Source organism: Pteropus medius, unplaced genomic scaffold (assembly GCF_902729225.1).
Source record: "Pteropus medius unplaced genomic scaffold, Ma_sr-lr_union100, whole genome shotgun sequence".
NCBI lineage: Eukaryota > Metazoa > Chordata > Mammalia > Chiroptera > Pteropodidae > Pteropus > Pteropus medius.
In genome coordinates this window covers 10,443,312-10,462,643 of record NW_024340696.1, presented here as the reverse complement: position 1 = coordinate 10,462,643, position 19,332 = coordinate 10,443,312, and the positions used below count along the sequence as shown (strand labels likewise).

Here is a 19,332-nt window from a genome sequence, read left to right as displayed (position 1 = left end):
TCCAGTAAGTTTAAGACACGGCCCTCATTGTTGAGCTACTGGCACAGGGAGTGGTGGGGAGCACAGGATATGAGCTGGAAGGAGGCCTTTTGGATGGTGTCCCAAAGGGATGGCTTTAGTCGTCACCCGGCCCTTTCATCCTGTCCACACCAGAGGTCAGCACGTCCACAAGGTGCCTGTGCAGCAGCTGGAGGGGAAGTGACTAGAGAGAAATCCAGAAAAGGCATCAGTGACAAAGAGCCAGGAAATCATCTACGCTAGGACCTCTTTTGATTGGCAGGAAACAGAAGGCCACTCTACCTAGCTTTCTTAAATAAGAGTTGTTGACAGTAGTGTTCTTTGTCTACTAGCGGTAGAAACTAATGTAAGAGAAGCCAAAAAGGGAAGCCTCCAGGCCTTTAGAAGGAAAGGAATGAGGGGCTTCCCCTGGACAACTCAGCTCCAACTCTACCATTCCTTGGAAAGGAAATGTGATTGGCTCACCTGGGCTACATGTCCATCTCTGTCCCTGTCGGGGATGGGTGGTCAGGGTCCTGTGATTACAGTCTCACCAGAAGCATTTGGAGCAGGGGAGCAGCTATAAACAGAGATAGTTCATGTCCCCTCATGGACCTCATGCCAATTGGCACCGGGGCCTGGAAGCCACCAGGATTCCCAATAGCTGCCTTCTACTCTCTCTTTCTTGCTCTGTCCGTCTGCTGCACCTCTCTTGCCTTTTCCAGTCAGCTTCTTCATAACTTAGCTACTAAGTGACTCACAGAAACCACGTCAATTGTCCACAATAAACTCTTCGTTAGTTCTACTTCCTAAGAATTGAGTGGCTCACCAGCTGGCCTTGAGCCAGGTTACAAGTTAGAGGAGAAGAGAGAGAGAGAGAGAGAGCAGGAAAGGCCATATAATCAGCTGGTGATTCAACAGGGCTCTGAGAAAGGACTCCGCCAGCAAGAAGAATAAAGGTTAGCTATTCCACTTGTCCATTCACAGGCTCACCCAGGATTATTAATCTCATCTCAGAGTTGATCTGAATGCAATGTCTAATCTTTTCCGAGCCCTTTTACTCATCAGAAAACTTGCATGATAATCCCCCCTGCCTGGGTTGTTGTGAATTAACAGAAGTAATGTGTGTCCACTGTTTAGCTCGTGACCTGACACGTGGCCTATGCTCCCCATCATTTTACCTTATAGGGTCTGCAGGGCAAATCTGCATCAAGGTTTCTGGTCGTTAACACAATTCCTCCTTTTTCTCTCGTGGCGGGATCCACCAGGTGGCAGCATGGATTTAGAAGTGGGATAAAACAGCCCCCTTCCCTTTCAAGTCCTCTCATATCCAGGGCTGGCTGGCATTTATCAGCTCGTTCGTTATTATCTAGAAGAAAATCAATTTGGCAACCTTTCGGGAGGAGACACTGCAGCCATTAAAGGCATTCATTGCAGAGATAAACACAGGTGCAGTTCTGGAGGCTGCAGGTGGCCGCCTGTGGAGAGACACGTTTTCTCTGCCTAGGGAAAATGTCTTTTCTGAACCAGTTTCAGAGTGAAAAGTCCAGTTTACATAAATAAAATAAAATGGACTGAACTAATTAATACTTATTATCTGTATTAGTCTACTCGGGCTCCTATAATAAAATCCTACAGACTGGGTGGCGTAAACAAGCAGACTTATTTCTCACAGTTCTGGAGGCTGGGAAATCCAAGATCAAGGTGCTGGTCAATGCATTTCCTAATGAGAACTCTCCTCCTGGTTTGTAGATGGCCACCTTCCTGCTGTGTCCACACATGGCAGAGAGAGCCCTGGTGTCTCTTCCTTTTCCTATAAGGACATTAATCCCATAATGAAGGCCCCGCCCTCATGACCTCATCTAAACCTAATCACCCCCAAATCTGAACACATTGGGGATTAAGACTTCAACTCATGATTTTTTTTGAGGGTGGAAACAGAGAAATGCAATTCAGTTCATAGCATATCTACAGTGTTATTTCTCTCCTGTTATTTTTCTGCCTAGGTCCTATTATTCATATATATATATTTTATATAGAGTCATGTACCATATGACGATACAGTGACAGACTGTATAGACAACAGTAGTCCCATAAGATTACAATGGAGCTGAATTTCCTGTAAGAAACAGAAAGATATGTGGTTCAGGAGCAATTTTTTTCTCTGACAGGTGCAATATCTGTGGGGCTTAGCAATAGATTCCCTCTTATTGAAGCACCTCATCTTTGAGTGCACAGGTTGCATCCCAGTCAGTCAGCCACTGACCTGTTTGAGCACAGAGGAGCCTGCCCTCCAACGCTACATATTCAGAGGCTGCTGCAGCTCTCCCAGATCTACCCTGATGGTCTTCAGAGTTACAGTGCTGCAAATTCTTTGTTGAGGACTTAAGATCTTATAAAAGGACGCAGGCCCACAGGAGCTACCTTAACAAGCAGTAAGTGCCACTGCGACTTTAGTAAAAGTTTTCTTTGGCAGTGTGGAGCCAGCCCGTCTCTGTACTTTCGGAATATTTTTGGATTGTAATGATGTAAAGCATAGATAAGTTTTATTTCTTCTATCAATTCAATGCCAGCGAGAGTCCTTTGTGCACATAGGGTCAGTGGAACCAAAAACAGATTTCCAGAGTCAAAATACTGAGTCCTCAATTCTATATCCTTTACATGTTAAACACCCTCTTTTTTATGAATACCACAGAATTCGTTAATCTGACCAGTGCTCCCATTTGCAATAGCCAAAACCACATTGCCATGGCAACCTCCTATGTTCCTTTATCTCTCCAGCTTGATTTCTTATTCCTCCTGATCCTCAGGCACCTTTCACTCTCTCCTGACAGTCGGTTTCTCCTCAATAATTTCCAGCCAGTTTCTCCTCGATATTTCCAATCAATCCGGCCCACATTCCTGTGGAGCAGTACTGACAGCCTCAATGTACTATTTCCAACCCTCTCAGAAGGAAGGAGCGGGAGGCCGTGGGCCGATGTTTATAAGGTCTACGGAAGTACACAGGAATGTCCTAGGCCTTCACATGTGCTCGCCACTCACTGACTCACCCAGAGCAATTTCTAATCTGCAAGCTCCATTCATGGTAAGTGCCCTATATAGATGTACCATTTAAAAAAATCTTTTATATTGTATTTTTACTGTAACTTTTCTATGTTTAGATATGTTTAGGTACACAAATACCACTGTGTTACAATTTCTCACAGTATTTAGTACAGTGACATATTGCATAGGTTTGTAGCCCAGGAGCTACAACATAGCCACATAGCTTAGGTGTGTGTAGGCTATAGACCACGTAGGCGGGAATAAGTGCATTCTATGATGTTCACACAACCGCGAAATCGCCTAACGTTGAATTTCTCAGAATGTATCTCAATCGTTAAATGACACATGATTGTATATATAAATAGGCCATTCAACCATTAATGGATAAATAAATATAGAACTCATTATCTATGGACTGTTGGTTATATCTACTTATCTATGGACTATTATCTATCTGCCCGTTTATTATCTGTGATTATTGTTATCCATGACTGGTTGGATGGTCTAGATCTATTTTGCTTATAGAACTTTCTGCAGTGAGAGAAATGTTCTATATCTGTGCTGTTAAATATGGAAGCCATTAGCTACGTGTGGCTATTGAGACTTGACACGTGGCTAGGACTGAGGAACTGACTTTTAAATTATATTTCACTTTAATTATTTAAATTTAAGTTTAAATGGCCACATGGGTTTAGTGACTACTGTATTGGACAGCTCAGGTCTAGATAGAGGTACGCAGACACACACATACACACACACACACACACACACACACACGCACACTTTTCTTCCTTAGTTAATCAATTCGATTGTGTTCCATTTGGAAAGAGGGAAAATTTGGTTTCCAAAGTTAACTGATGTGGTTGCAGGTAAAAATAGTACTTCTTTATAGACGAGAACACTAAGGGTCAGAGAAGCGAAGTCGGTACCTAAGGTGTCACCGTGAGTCAGCAGCAGAGCCAATAATCTGCCTTCTCCAGGTGGCAGCTCCTTCCTCTGTGTAAGCCTCCAGGAATTCAGCCGAACCGTGTCCACACCAGTTACCTCTGGAAACCAAGCCTGCATTAAACCCCCAAATTTCCCTCTTTCCTATGCTGTACGTGACGTCCTTGTGACTTGTTTATTTTATAACTAGAAGTTTATCTTCATTTCCGGATATGGCTCAGGTAGAGGACACAACATGCCCACGGGAACACAACTAGAATGTTGTAAAGATGAGGTTTGAATCTAGGTCTGGGCAACCCCAAGACGGGGATCCCTTTAAAGTGTGATAACGGTGGTCCCGACATAGTTCAGAGCGAGAGCAAAACATTTGCAGACATGTGGCAAACGAAGCTTTTAGTTCCCAAAGCGCATGAATATTAATACACAAAGCAACTTGGGCAATTCAGTCTTAAGACTATCCAGGCCTTTTCTCTTGATCTGACCTAGAAAATAGACTTTTGCAGAAACATGCAAAAGCCTCCCACTTTTCCACCATGAATCTCAGCAGGTAAGATGAAGCATGAGAAATCCAGTTCAACACCCGGCTTATTGGTAGACCCTAGGTTCTAAATCTGTTTCCAAATGTTCCATAGGTAAGACATCTGGGTGGCAGCCTGAATTTTTATTAGGTTGTGTTGGCATCTCTGAGGATATGGCCTCAAGGGGTGTGGCTTCCACAGGCCCTGTGGGTCTCCCTAAGGCTCAGCTACCAGGACTGAGGAGCTGGGTGATGGAGGGAGCACCAGGGGCAAAAGCAAACTCTTTTATATATTCAGTAAGGGCCTATTAGAGTTCAGAGTAAGCTCATATAGCCCATTCCAGAGACCAGGTAACCAGAAGTGTTTTTACCTTAAGCATTTGCCAGTGGTCTTTGACTTGGAGGAGAGGTTGGTGGTGAAACTATTATGCTAATAAAATTTTATTTCAGGTCCAAGGAGTCAGCTGGCTTCTCCCTACATGTGTACTTGTCCATGTGCAAACACAAACACTGAAATGTTAAAATAAAGGGTTCAACTGTGCAAATCAGTATTTGTCATAACTATAACTCCAAGAAGTCATAGAGTCAAAGCAATTCTTTCCAACTGTCTGTGCATTTTATAGGTAATGGACCGTTTACAGCACCCTCACTAATGGTTTCATTACTTGGTCCCATGCTCCTTCCTGGCACATTCTTTCTGTCTTCAAGTGGCCAGCAGAGCTCATGAGTTGGATACATGATGTTTACGCAGAGAAGTCTAAATGTCATCCTTTGGAATACGTTTGCTCTCCTATTTCTAATGGGGACCCAGCAAGGAGAGCTTCGTTTGCCACATGTCTGTTCCAGCTCCCTGAGTCTTTGTCTGCCATTTCTGGGACTGAAGAAGCCACCACCACTTCCTTTCACTTGATCATTTCATTTGTCCTGAGAAACAAGAGCAGCCAGAGTCTAGGAGGAAAGATATAGAAAATGGAGGAGGAAGGAACCCCTCAGTTCTAGGGCCCACTGGTCCTGTTCTCTGCAATGGTCTCCACTCCATGGGGAGCCCCACAAAATGCTTTTGTTGGGCCTTCGAGTTTTTTCCACATCACTGCAGCAAGATAGTGGCTTTGCGGGTCTTTTTCTGTGCATATTTGAGCCCTCTTTACAGAGAGACAGAGAGAGGAGTAAACAATTGCTCCTTCCGTCTCTTAAGTACTTTTGTAAGTACTTGCAGAGAGCTTCAGTAAGTTCAGCTCTGGCGGGAAACAATACTGCATTGCTGCCTGAACTGCCCAAGTCTCTGTGGAGCCACAAAAGCCCCAGGGTGGGGCATAGGGCCTCCTGAGAGACAGGCTTCCTTTCTTGTCCTCTAAATCTCCTTGGCCTCAAGACTACTTCTTATTCAGTATCCTTTCTTAGACCTTTGCTTTGAATATAGCCCATCATGGCCTCTCTGAGTCCTGACCATTCAGTTTCCATATTTCAGAGTGAAAAGACTCTGTTTCCTGGTATTTCCTAGAGAGAGAATCCCGTTGGCCTAGCCCCATGTGCCAAGCCCCATATTTTGAATTTGTAGCTCTTGGGTTGGATGTAGCTGGTCAGTATATGAATTTGTAGCTCTTGGGTTGGATGTCTCTCCTGTCCACTCAGCTTAGGCCAGAGGCAGAGCATGTAGTACAATGCGTGGTCTCTGACAGGGCTGAACCTAAGGCAAGCATCATCAGTACTGGGCATAGCGCAGGGTGGGAGAGGTAGGCAGTCGTATTTTATCCTTACAGGCAGAAGAGAGGTCTCGGGAGTGTCCCATACCAATGTCATCCCTGGACTCCTTGGGAGCCACTGACCTGGGTGGGACATCTTCATGTTTTGAGAAGGGCCCATGAGCAGACATTGGCTTTTTCTGCCCTGGGACACCATCTGCCCCCAAAATATAGTCATGTTTGGGCTGGAACTGCTTCTGTGGGGCCTGTGGATGGCAAGGGGTCAGCTCTTTTTGGCCATTCGGTTCATGCCCCAGGCTGGGACGGCTTCTGAGACCACACAGGGTCCGCTGGGCCTGCAGCTGCTCTTTGCCAACCCCTGGCAGGCCCTGCTATGCAGTTGGGTTGGGAAGGGGATTCCATCTCACCACCTGAGGAAGGCAGAATGAGAAGTAGGCAGGTTTTGGGGTATAAAAGCCTTTGCCATTTTATTTTACAATAAAAAATTCTAACAGCATATGAACACTCTGTTCCTGGCAGAGGCCAAGGATGTACAAAGTTAATTAGAAAGCAAAGCACTAAATGACAACAGCTACAGTCAAAGCTTCTGTTCAGTACTTGTCTTTGCCCAATGTGTCTAACGTGGTCGGTAAGGAGTCACCAGTCTGAGTTTTCCACCCAGAGTGAAAGCACACATATGTATAAGTACTTACATATCCTCCAAACATCAACGATGACAGCAAAATACAGCTCCAGATGAGTCTGGCTTTGGTGGGCAGTTCCAAACTTAGGAATGTCTTTTTTTTTTTTTTTTTTAATTTTATATAATGTATATTTAAAAAATTTTATAGAACATGTGACAAATTAGTTCAGTGGATGGAAGGAGCTAACATATTTTACTAGATAAAACTGAATTATGAAGCTAATACTTTATAGTAGAAGTACCTTCAAATATACTTTTCGAAATATTTTCACATACATCATGCCACACGCAAGAGGTAGGAAGTGCTGACATTGTTACACCCATTTCACAGATAAGGAAGCAGAGACTGGTTCCTCCTGAGCTGACCAAGGCCTTGACTATTTATGCCTTTTTCAAAATTTTCTGACCAGTGATACTCCTCCGATTGTTTGCTATAAAACCTTCTTAAGGTTTGTGTATGAGTTAGGGATGAGTTTAGACATAGGTGCAGATGGGGGAAAATAAGGCGAGGCCACAGTTAATTTATGTAAAACACATTGACATCTCCTTCTATAATTTGCAAAAGTTTGGCCAAGGTCAGACAATAAAAATAATCAATTTCTAGGTTTCATTACATAACGGCTTTCACTAAAGTGTGGGTTAGACCTATGGAGATAAGTTCTGCCACATCCCAAATTTTCCTATTTTTTGAAACTTGCGTAATCAAAGTAACTTAATATCCTCTAAAAGAATTTATTTCTGACACTATTAATTCTATTTCCTAAATATCCCTTTCCAGGAATACCTTACGTGTTAGCACTTAACCACAGGCTAGGATTTTGTAACAGTTCATTTTAAGAAATCAAGAGACCTTTCAAGTCTTGGAACACTAACTTATTATATTTGGAAGGGCAGAGCCGCAAGAATATCAATTTCCCTTGAAACCAGTTTTGTTTCAAAAGACTCTATTGAGAGGCTCATGAGTTTTCTCATCCATGCAAGTCTGTCGCCATCGGCCACGTTAATAGCACCTGAGCTGAGATCGTGCATTTCAATTTACAAGTATTTATTGTCTGCTGAGCAAGATGCTGTGTGCTAACTGGGCCTTGGTCAGAAATCACTTCTTAGACCCAGCAGCAGCAGCAATAGCACTGGTGGTGGGTGGGGAGTGGTTGGGGCAGGTCTGGCCAGTCTGCCCACCGCCTGCGGTTTCAAGCTCATGCATTCTCACTAATGCACAAGTCTAGGATGCTCTCCTCTCTCTGTGGCAGTATCCATAGGAACTGCTCACCTGCTGGCTGGCATCTTAGGAATACTGGTCAATTTCAGTCTGCATCAAGTTCCTGTTGAAGGCCCTGCCCACTCATGCTCCCTCCTCTGGGTGCTAGCCCCCAACAAAAGCCGTCATTGAAAGGGTCAGTCCAAGAGGCCATGCTCATATTACATGACCCTGCCTCCTTGGTTACAGCTGATTGGATAGACACTTGACCCAAGAGTGCCTGATCCATAGGCAGATGAACTGGACCAATCGGACTCTCAAGAATTTGCCTTAGGGGGTACAGAAATGATAGTCAAAGAGGGATGGGTATTAAAAAGGACAGGTTGTGTGGAGGAGGTCCGAGGGTGGATTTTCAGCTACACGTACACTGATGAGAAAACAGAGAAAGCTATAGGAAGATAACTGGGCAGACAGGCAGAGAGAAACAGAGACGAAAGCTCATATGGAGAGGATAGGAGAGCAAAAGAGAAGACACCGTCGCCATCCCGTTCCCATATGGGAGCTGGGTTTTGTTTCTATGAAATGGCCTTGTACCTTTCGGTCAACCCCTGAAAGTTTGAATTAGTCAGTGTGAATGGGTTTCTAGTCCTTGCAAATTTCCTTGACTAAAATACCTTTAAGGTTGATTCAGTGGCAGAATTTAATTTCCAATACCTGCATCCAAGTCGGTCACTGCTCCAAACTAAATCACTGTCTTTCCCGAGTGTTTGGCTGTATTTTGAAAGGAAAGTCCAAACTATTTTCTGATGTGTGGCAGAAGGAATGGATTAAGTTTAAATTCTCTTCTCAAACTTTAAAAATAATATGTATTGTTTTATGCATTAAACATTGAGTGCCTGTGTGTTATGTAGGAAAAAGCAGCTTATTATCTTTAATCAATATTTATATCTTTTGATCCATTTCTACTTGTTAGAGAAGCATTTCCTTTAGTCAAATATTTAAATTCTCTTCCATATGTACTCTCAGATTTTTTTAAAATCACAAATCTAACAATTTCTTATCCATTCTTCCATCAAGATTGCTCAGAAATGACAATTCTTCTGCTGAATTCTTAAATTAACAAATGCACAATAATTTCGTGGACCAAAGAATTGATTCTTACATAATCCACCCTGTTTTTGTCAGCTCAGGTTGCCATAACAAAGTACCATAGACTGGGTGGCTTATATACAACAAAAATGTATTTCTCACAGCTCTGGAGGCTGGAAGTTCAGATTAGGATGCCAGCACAGTGGGGCTTTGGTGAGAGCCTTCCTCTGGGTTGCAGACTGCGGACTTTTTATTTTATTCTCACAGGCAGAAAAGAAGGCAAGAGAGCTCCCTGGGGGAAGGGAGGGGGTCTGTTTTATAAGGGCACTAATCCCATTCGTGAGGGCTCTACCCACATGACCTAAGCAAGGCCCAAGGCCCCGCCTCTAATACCATAACAAGGGGGGTTAGGATTCCAACATATAAACTGGTGGTAATGGGGACACAAACATTCAGTGTCTAGCACACCATGAGAGAGGCAACTTCCTGCTCCATAGGTAACAACTGCTCTCAGATCACAGGTACCAGGGCACACAACAGACTTTTTCCTGCATCACCAGATTGCCTCCCCCAGTGCAGAGCATGGAATCTGCTACCTCACAATGACAAGCTGTCATGATCTCCCTTCCTGTTCGGATCCATGGCACTGAGAGAGGAATACACCCCTAGTCTTGAACAGTAGTTGAGAACACCATTTCCCTCATGGCATTCTCTGGAAAAAGCCAAAATGCGTGTCTTTTCAGAATGCAGAAAACTCACATCAAAACTAGTTCCAAAAAATGTTTATTATGCCACAAATGCACTGTCCTCTATACACTTTATTTGAAGTTCTTTACATAATCAATCATCTTTTTCTTTACGAGAACGTAGGGAGTCTCTCACATGACCTTTGTCTACTTTTTAAACTTCCTGGCATAGTTCAAGAAATGCATCAGAGACAAAGCGTGCAGGCAGCATGGTGAAATGGAAAGCAGGCTGGATCATGAATCAGCAGGCTTAGGCTGGAATCCTCAGGCGGGTCACTCTACTTCTCTGGACTTTCGCTTCTTTCTCCAAGTCGCCAAGGTCCTTGCGGCTTCTTCAACTGTCTGGAAGGTCGTGAGGATCACAAAGCCTCTGGGCTCCCATGGAACTCTGTTTTCACTTCCACGAGGCACTTTGGACCATCTGCCTTTTCTCAGAGCCAGCTGTCCAGGTATCTGTCACTTCCATGAGGTCAGGAGACTCTTCAGAAAAGGGACGACATCTGAGTCACAGAAAATCAAACAACGGCGGCTGTCTCCCCCACTGGTGGGAAAACATGAACAGACTAACTTCAGGTTTTCCTCCCATATACTTTTCTTAAACCTATGGTGTCTAGTTTAAGGGAGTATCTGATTATCAGGCTATATCTTTACTTGTCTCAGTTGATCAACTTAATATTTCATGGGCTTCTGTAAAGACCGCAATAATTTGTTTCTCCATCCTCTGAGGAAGCTGGAGCCATACCACTGCAAACTGCAGGCTCATTCTCTGTAAGTCACTGGCACATCCAAAGCTCAGACACTGTCTTTGAAGCATGTGCATATATTATAATTACACTAAGCTCTTAAAACTCTATTTTCACATACAATATTTCCAGGCATTTACCAATTCGACAAAGTACTGGGTTGATGTCATTGCACTGATGAAATATTGATGTTATTGATAAGGCGGGACAATGTAGCTGACTTTATCAGACTCATACCGTTTACATGAAAAGGCTGAGTTTCTTTGGCTCTTTGTTCATTCAAGTGCACTGAATACCAATTTGGACAGACTTAGACATTGTGTTAACCTGTCGATAAAATCTTGCACTGTCCACTGTGTTTTGCGAGCTGATTTAGGTTTTGGATTACAACAACTGGCCATTGGTAGAAATATACCGTATATACACACGGAAATTACAAAAATACATTTTATTTATAGCTGATTTTTTTTTAAGTAACAAAAAACTAACACTATGAAAGATCAACCAGCATACCAAAAGGACACTACCTAATATCACCTGAACAAGAGACTTGTTTGGGGATCCCATGACATATCATCTCCAGAACATTCCAGAAAGGGCAATTTGCCATTGGGAAATAAAAACGGCTTCTTTGAAAAGTCTGTGCTTTGACGGTTTGAATCTCCCATTCCAGTCAGTTCCACCCCTACTCTTCTCTCAACTTTTAAATTTCTAAATTCTCTCAGTAAAGACCAAAGAAACTCATGAGGAGAATGGAAATATGGGCTCACAGGGAATGGATACAGCTGAAGCTACATGGATCCTGGGTGAAGGCAGAACAGGACCTTGTTCCCCAACAGATATCGAGTCCCCAACATGCACAGCTCCCAAAGTTGGCGAGGGAACCAGAGTGCTTCCTCCACCAGGCCGTTTTGCTTCCTCCAATAAGCAGCTGTTTTGCTTTGCGTGGACAGTCTGTGGCTGGTGACTTGGGGCTGTGTGACAGTGTCCACCCAGAGCTCTGGAGGCCGACTCGCCATGGCAGGGAGGGTGACTTGCAACATCACCTTCCCAAGGTCAGCGGCCCTGCCGTTTCAACAAACGTCCTCGTCCTCCAGCATCCATTAACTACAGGGGGTGGGGAGGGAGGAGACGGGCTAACTGTACACTTTTAAAATGTTATTTACATTTAAATGTAAATCAACAGATTTTCTACATTCAGAGGCTTCTATAAACAGAGGCTACAGCCCGGGGAGCCTTTGGGTCCCCCATTCCTGCTCTTAGCAGGCATCGTCATTATTTCCTTTTGTAACATTCAGCAGCATAGGCTGGACATCATTGCTGAAGATACAGAGATGGTTTTGTAAAAGTCAATGTATCTATTATGCCCCCCAGGACAGAAGCTTCATTCTCAGGCCACCTTCATTGCCAGGCAAAGAAAAAGCTCCCCCAATTATTGTTTTTCTTTTGTAGGATCCTAAAAGCTCTTAGCACCGCTTCTCTTTCAGTTAGATCCCAACCTGTAGGGTACCCCAGTTCCAAAAGGACAACCCCTTCTCAAAACCTGGCAACACAAATCGACCATTCCCTCTCATCTTCTCTCTTTCTTGGCCTTTGTTTAATTAATGGGGGAAAAAAGCATCAGGATGACTTATAGGTACAGTCATTGATAGCACTGATTTTCATCCAATGCCTCTGACCTCAAATATGAATCTTTAAAAGAAAAGGACTCAAGTTTCTTGGCTGGAGTCAGTGCCTCCCTTACAGACTGGAGGTGATTTTAATGATTACAGTCATGGCTGAATGAGAGAGAGCACAGTCTGGTGCTTAATCACACGCCTGCACTGCCTTTAATGCAGAAACAGAGTTAACATGCAGAGGTCACCGAAGACAGAGCTATGTTCTCCCCTTTCTGGTGATTTATTGAAATGTGGCATTGAACAGGAATCTGTAGATTAACTAGTGTCTCTCGTGACTAAGGCTCCATCGGGAAATACACCCACAGTTCAGACATTCGACATAACAGAATATCAAATATATGGTCCCAAGTAGGGACTTCGTGACATATAGTTGAATATTAAGCTGAGAATCTAGTTGTTCAAGTTTCTTCCATTTCCCAGAAGCTCCACTGTTCATCTTTTCAGAAACTGAGGGTGAGAAGGACTCACCCACCGTCTATGCCTCAAGTCCCAACACGTGAGGCTCGAGAAACCTGAAGACTGTCTCCTCAGAGTTCAGAAGTCCTTTGTGGCTAAGGAATTAGACCTGGAACTCAAACATGTCTGTCTGTTTCTTGGCCAGCTTGGCCACCTCTTCCCGGATGGCCTTCACGAGGGCCGCAGTGGAGATGTTGGTCAGGGGTGTGTCAGACGGGTCGTTCTCTGCCAGGCTCTGCTGGGAGGCTGCTGTGGAGGGCACTGGGGCCTGCTCCAAGCTGGGGTGCATGCCAGACGGCTGGCTATACTGGCGAGGGAGCCTGGAGGGAGAGTTCTGTTGATAACGCGACCGGGGGTAAGCCTCGATGTACCCAGGTAGGGGGACCTGCAGAGGACATTGGGAGAGAGGAGAAGGGCCTAGGATTAGGAAGGGGCTCAAGTCAGAGGACACGCCTGACACTGGGAGCAGGAGGGGACTGAGGACAAGGAAAGAGATTCAGAAGAAAAGAGAGGCCACGCACCACTGTACAGCTACAGAATATGGAGTCAGTTTGTTTAGAAAATAGGTAATTTGGACTCGCTGAATATGCTGAATATCTTAGTCTACCTCTGAATCTACCTGGTTACCTTTTTAATATAAACAGAATCCAGCAAACAGAAGTGTAATAATAGCCATTGTAATAACTACAAAAATTATAGTACTTTGGAGATATTTGATAGGGACAATAATCCTACAAACCATCAGAGACCATCTTACAAATGTCATTTTAATATAGTGAGGCATAATAATGATTCTGAGTCACTTATTAAAGACAAATCAAATTATGTTCCCCTCTTAAAGAAGAAGGGGGAAGGATATAATTCATTCCAGAATTTTAAAAATGCCAGATGGTATATATTTTTTAAATATTTTAGAAATTAAAGAAGTAAGCTTTGGTAATCAGGAAAATTAATATACATAGGCTAACGTCACCCCTGATGTCATGTAAATGTGGCATCACTGCAATAAGAATAGATACCAACACTGAGGTTGAGTTGAATCTGTAGGGATAGAAAGTATGGATTCCGGGAATTTGGACAGAGGGAAAAGATGACCCAGGCTTTGTGCGTCAATGCGCTTCCTAAATCTAGGATGTAGTTCAAATGCTGAGGCCAAACCCTAAAATGCATATAGCACTAGGGGCCTGGAGAGGCAGCCTGCCCTTTCTAATCCATGTTGGATGATCTTACTCAGGAATTGAGGCAACCAACCCCAGGGGCCATCAATGTGCTATTTTTGTTTGCTTGGGTGTGGGGTGGGGGGAGTTGTTTTTTTGTTTGTTTTGTTTTCACAGAGCAGCCCTTGACAGGTATGAATATCCAGGTTCGTCTGGTTGCTTCCCTTCTTTGGTCCGGGCTGGGCCGGGTCCACTGTGCCATGTACTCCTAGTAGTAATGACAGAAAAAACCAGGGGATGATGACAAGACAGCCCTCAGCTGGAGTCGGGCAGAAAGCCTTAGGAGAGACGTGCAGAGTAATTTAGTCTTGAGTTTCTAATACTTCAATTTCTGGTATTTCATTCAAAATTTCTTATAGAATTTTAAAGCTAACAGGAATAAATTTAAAGAGGCAGGTTTGAACTGTGGCCTTAGCACCTTACAAAATCCATGTGGCTTTAGATTAGGCCTCAGTTTCTTTATGTGCAAAATGAGATGGATCTTGGTAATAATAATAGCTACTTGATAGGATGGTTGTGAAGATTAAATAATATAAATAAAATATCTAAAATGGTGTCTGGCACACAGAAAAATATCCCAAAATGGTAGTTATAACAATTTATTTGATTAAGGTGATACCGCTAGGAAGAGGTGGAACCTGGACTAGAAGACAGGTCCCAACTTCCTCTGTCAAAGGACATCCCAGCTTATCACACTGTCTGCTCTAAAACGGCTGACTTTCGCCACTTGGTTGGTGGATGGGGGCTGAGATAATAAAACATGCAGTCTCAACCTCTCCTCCATGTTCTCCCTAAAGCGTGCCAAGCAAGTAAAGTTGTGAGGGAATCAGCAAGGGTCTCACCGAATCAGCCCACTGGCTTGGGAGCTCATTTTCTCCCGCATAGGACATCCAGGCCTGATTCCTGTAGGACGAGGGAGGTGTTGGGATGAAGTAGCCGGTGAAGCCAGGTCTGTTGGCAGCTGGGATGGCGAACACCGCCGGCACCGTATTACCTGGTACGGAAGAGATGGATGGGGGAGGTTAGGTCAACACCCAGTGGGCTGACCCTGGTACAAGCTGGGGAAGCTGGGACATGGGAGGACTCTGGCATTGGGGGAGGGGGTCAAAGGGGTTAGCAGACCTCCACCTGCAGCCCTAGCCCTGCTCACCTGCTCCATCAGCATGGAAGGCATGATCTGCTGTGACTCAGACCTGGGTTTCTAGAGAAGTGATGGCCTAACTCCCCTCACTGAGCCCTCAGCAGCTCCCCCACCCCCACCTCAGCACTGCAGACCTACTGGCAAGAGGAACTGACATCAGTGTCCAGGTGTTTCCCTCCCAAGAGAACAGGTATTTTTAAAGAGCCAAGAAAAGAAACCAAAGGGAAAGGATTCCACTGGTGAAATTTCTGGACCCAGTGAACGCTTTAACAAGTGCTGGCAACTGGGTGCTTGCAGTTTTAGCCAAAAAGGTATGGTTTGAATAAACTAAAAACCAGGTGGGGCATGTATAGACCTCCATGTTCATGTCAGCATCGTGTGTAATAACAAAAAACTGGAAATAACCAATATGTCCCTCCCTTGGAGAAAGGATAAACTTGGTATATCACACAGTAGAACACCCAACGGAGATGGGGGTGGGTAGTTGTACCTGTGATGCTTTAAAAATATGTAATAATAATAATAATAATAATAATAATAATAATAATAATAGTAATGATGATGATGATGATAAAAATCCTGAAGTCTGGCAAAATTTTAAAAATATATTTTGGCTGTACCACATCTTAACTTTTTGTCAGATTTCAGATCTTTTAAAGAAATAAAAGCAGTAGCTCTACTAGCCAGGGCGACTGAAGGCACAAGGGACTTGGATTCCTGAGGACCGCAGGTAGCAGGTAGAGTGTGGATTTGGGGCTGGAGTCCAGCGCGGGCTTTTTGCAGGCTTTTCTCCTCTTGCCCACCTGAGTAATTTAAAGCCGACTGATCCAACTGTGCCACGGACACGGGGCCTCTGGACACCTGCGCGAAGGAGGAGCTGTCGTGCAGCTGGGTCGGCTCCGGCCCGGCGGACTCAGCCATCCTGGTCTTGCTGCCGACGTCAGAGGTGGACCTGGGTGGGCAGAGGGGCCATGTTAGCCGCTTTCCCAGCCTGCAGCGGAGGAAGCCGCAGTGGGCTCCAAGCCTCACGAGGATGGAGTCCTCAGGCCTGGATTTGCCTCTTAGTAACAAAGGGAGCCAACACGGCCGACTGGTAACAGCCATCGTGGCAGCCAGAGCTGGAGTCATTTTTAGATATTCAAGGTCAGTGCTCCCCCTGAGGATGGCTCTTGTGTCTCTGGGGAGTAAAACACTCAATTTCTACATAAAACTAAGCCAAGCAATTAGCGCTGGCTATTCGCTGGGGATGGTCAACCCAGGAGGTGATGACATCATCGGCAGCCAATGAGAAGGCTCCATTGGGTAGGGGGCGCTCCCCTCTTCTGACACCAGAATAGGTGACCTGGGAAGGCCAGAGGACCACGTTCCCTGCTGCTACTGGCAGAAAACATGGATACTAAAATTCTGGGAAGCTCCAAGGGCAGGGACCTTGCACTTGAGCACTTCCTGGGTATTATGAACGCAAGAACACATTTGTTTTGGTCCCACAGGCAGGGAGAGAATTGGCCTATTTAACACATCATCATATTTCCACTCAGTGCTCAGAAAGCCATATAAGACGACGGCAGCCTGGGCTCAGCTGCACGGGCCTCTCTCCTTATTATAAAGGGTGTTTCAGCTACAGACTCCGTCTTCCTTTTCACAGAGGGAATCCAGGCTCCCCTAAAATTAAAATAGCAGGGAGGCAAAGGCAGCCATAACAGGTGGCAGGCTGCCAGCCCACAGGGCCACCCCAGAGGAGCTGCTGTCACTGTCACTTAGGAGCAGAATAGAGCCACAGCAAGGGAGCTGGATGGGAATGCGGAGGTCTGGGTTGCTGCTCCTTCCCTTCTCTGAGCCTCAGTTTCTTTGTCTGTAAAACAAAAGAGGTGGATGACCCATCTCAAAAGGCTCCTCCCTGCTCTAATCTTCTGGGCGTGAATATGAGGCGGGCGGGTGTGACCTGATATCATCTGTAAGGATGGCAGACGATAGGGAAAGATATAACATGGGGGGTGACTGGTGGTTAAGAGAAGAAATGAAATGGATGCTGGCCTTCGGCAAGTCTGCCACAAATGGCGGATGTGCAGCCCCTCCCAGAAGGAAGCCCTGTACTATTCCCCAGGGAGGGTTAAACGCAGAGGCTGTGATGATTTGACTGTCTATCAAGGGGGGTGCTGGAGGCTCAGCGGTCTCCCTTTCTTTCTTGATCTCTCTCTCCTCTTCCTGCCTGCTCACTCCCACAGCCCTGGCTTCACACATGCGGTTCCCAGGATTTGCTACTCCTTCTGCAAACCCTTCTCAGGAAAAACCCTGGGTCCTGCTCCATACACCCAGCCCCATTCGAGGAATCCCAGAGCCTTTGAGATCATTTCAGTCATTGTCCTCACTTTATAGATAAGGAAACGGAGCAGAGAGGAGTTACACAGCAGGTTATCTATTTACTGGCGGATTACATGGAACCCTGGTCTGCTGTTTCCCACCCCATCCCGCACTCTGCTGGGGCCACGGGGTGGTGTCTACACACAGCTCACAGCTTGGCATTCTAAACCACTGGAGATGAGGGCAGGGTTGTTTCTCAGGGTTGAATTTTTCACAAAATTCAAACCTGTGGTGGTCCATAGATAGGGTGTGACGAGCGTGTTGAGGGGAGGCTAGGGGAGGAGGGCCAGGGCAGTGGCCCATACACATCCCCAGGCCCAGTTGTTCCTCCCAGCCCTGGACATGCTGACTATTCCAACATCTTGACATCTCCCACTGCTCACGGCTTGTTTTTTCTTGTCTATTTTTATCAAAAACATGTGTTCTTTATATCATTACAGAGCAAAGAGAATGTTGGACATGTGCTGCATAAGGGACATTTCAGAGTTCATGTGTGTTCAGCCTGTCCCTCTTGAAGTCAAGAGTTGGGGTAGATGCCCAGACACACTGCTCCACAGCCTCTTGGACCTCACCCCTGAATAATAAAGGGATTTCTGGGTGCGCACACATGGCAGGAGGTGCCCAGACTTGAGGCAGCTGTTGTGATGGCCTGAGCTGGAGTAATTTTTACATGTTTGAGGCAAAAGATGGGGCTTTTAGGGCATGGGGTGCTGACGTTGGTTTTCTTCAATTGTGGGTTCTACAGGACTTCTATTTAAAGTGTCAAGAAAGTGAGTCAACCTTCTGTGGTCCCCACTTCCTTCATGGTCCTCAGGGTGTCGCAAGCACATGACTGTCTGTACAGATGATGCACCTGGAATGGGGCAGGGCATTATGGGAAGTCTGTCGGGTGGGGGTACACAGGACCAAATCCTTCCCAAGTATTCCCAACAAAAAAAAGAAAGGAATGTGTTACCGCCGGAGAGAAGCGACAGCCACGGGGCCAGTCCTGGGAGGTACAGGCGGAGGGGGAGAGCCCATGACCATTTCAGGAAGCTGGGAAAACCTGTAGGCCTGTGAAAGGGACAAGCAAATAGAGGGCGATCTGTTAAAACCCAGAGCCAATCAACAGACGGGTTCTTATTTAAAAGGGAAATTTTCTGAGGGTCGCTTTCCATCCGTCCTCAAACTTTTCCTATAGATCTTCTTTAACGGGTTTCCCCAGCCCCTTCTTCTAACTCATCTCCTACCACTCTTCCCTTTGCTGGGTCCACTGTAGTAACAGAGTCCTTTAATTGCTCTTTCCCAAGGTGTCCTGGGCAATTGAATACGCCAAGTTCTTTCCCCACCTGGGCTTTTGTACATGCTACGCCTTCTCCTCAGTGTGCTTTTATCACTGCTTATTTATTATCTGCCCCCAACTAGACTAATGCGGGCAGGGGCTTTGTTGTCAGGTATATCCTCATGCCTGGAGCAGTGCCTGATATATCACAGATGATCAATAAATATTAGATGAATAAATGAATGAACCATTGATTGCGTTTTACTCTCTCACTCATAGAAAGCAGGTTTAGTGGGGGAAAAGCAATGGGTTTGAAGTCAGGAGTTAAGGGTGGTGGACCTGGTTTGTTGATGAATAGACTTTATATCCCTCATCAAGTCAGGTGACCTCTCTGGGCCGCAGTGTCCTCTTCTGAAATGGGGCAAGGATGCCTTGCTCCGAGGGGTGCTGACAAAGATCAGGCAGGTCAGTGTATGTGTAAGTATTTTGCAATCTATAAAGCACTATTCAAAGATAAAGGATTGGAACTGTCCTCCAGTGAAGACTTTAAGC

General features: G+C 45.2%; 1 protein-coding gene across 4 annotated transcripts in view; it reads right to left on the bottom strand.

Annotated features, from left to right (window-relative positions):
• Positions 1-12,541: 12,541 nt before the first annotated feature.
• KIAA1549L (KIAA1549 like) overlaps positions 12,542-19,332 on the bottom strand; it is a 230,885-nt gene continuing 224,094 nt past the window's right edge. For 2 of the 4 annotated variants that reach the window (XM_039866602.1, XM_039866630.1), the window contains exons 18-21: positions 18,475-18,572; positions 15,962-16,110; positions 14,860-15,011; positions 12,542-13,185 (exon numbers count right to left, since the gene is read on the bottom strand). In XM_039866602.1, coding sequence (XP_039722536.1) covers positions 12,904-13,185; positions 14,860-15,011; positions 15,962-16,110; positions 18,475-18,572 — 681 coding nt within the window. In that variant the 3' untranslated portion in view covers positions 12,542-12,903. The remainder of the gene's footprint in view (positions 13,186-14,859; positions 15,012-15,961; positions 16,111-18,474; positions 18,573-19,332) is intronic. The other 2 variants (XM_039866611.1, XM_039866620.1) reach the window with 1 other exon arrangement.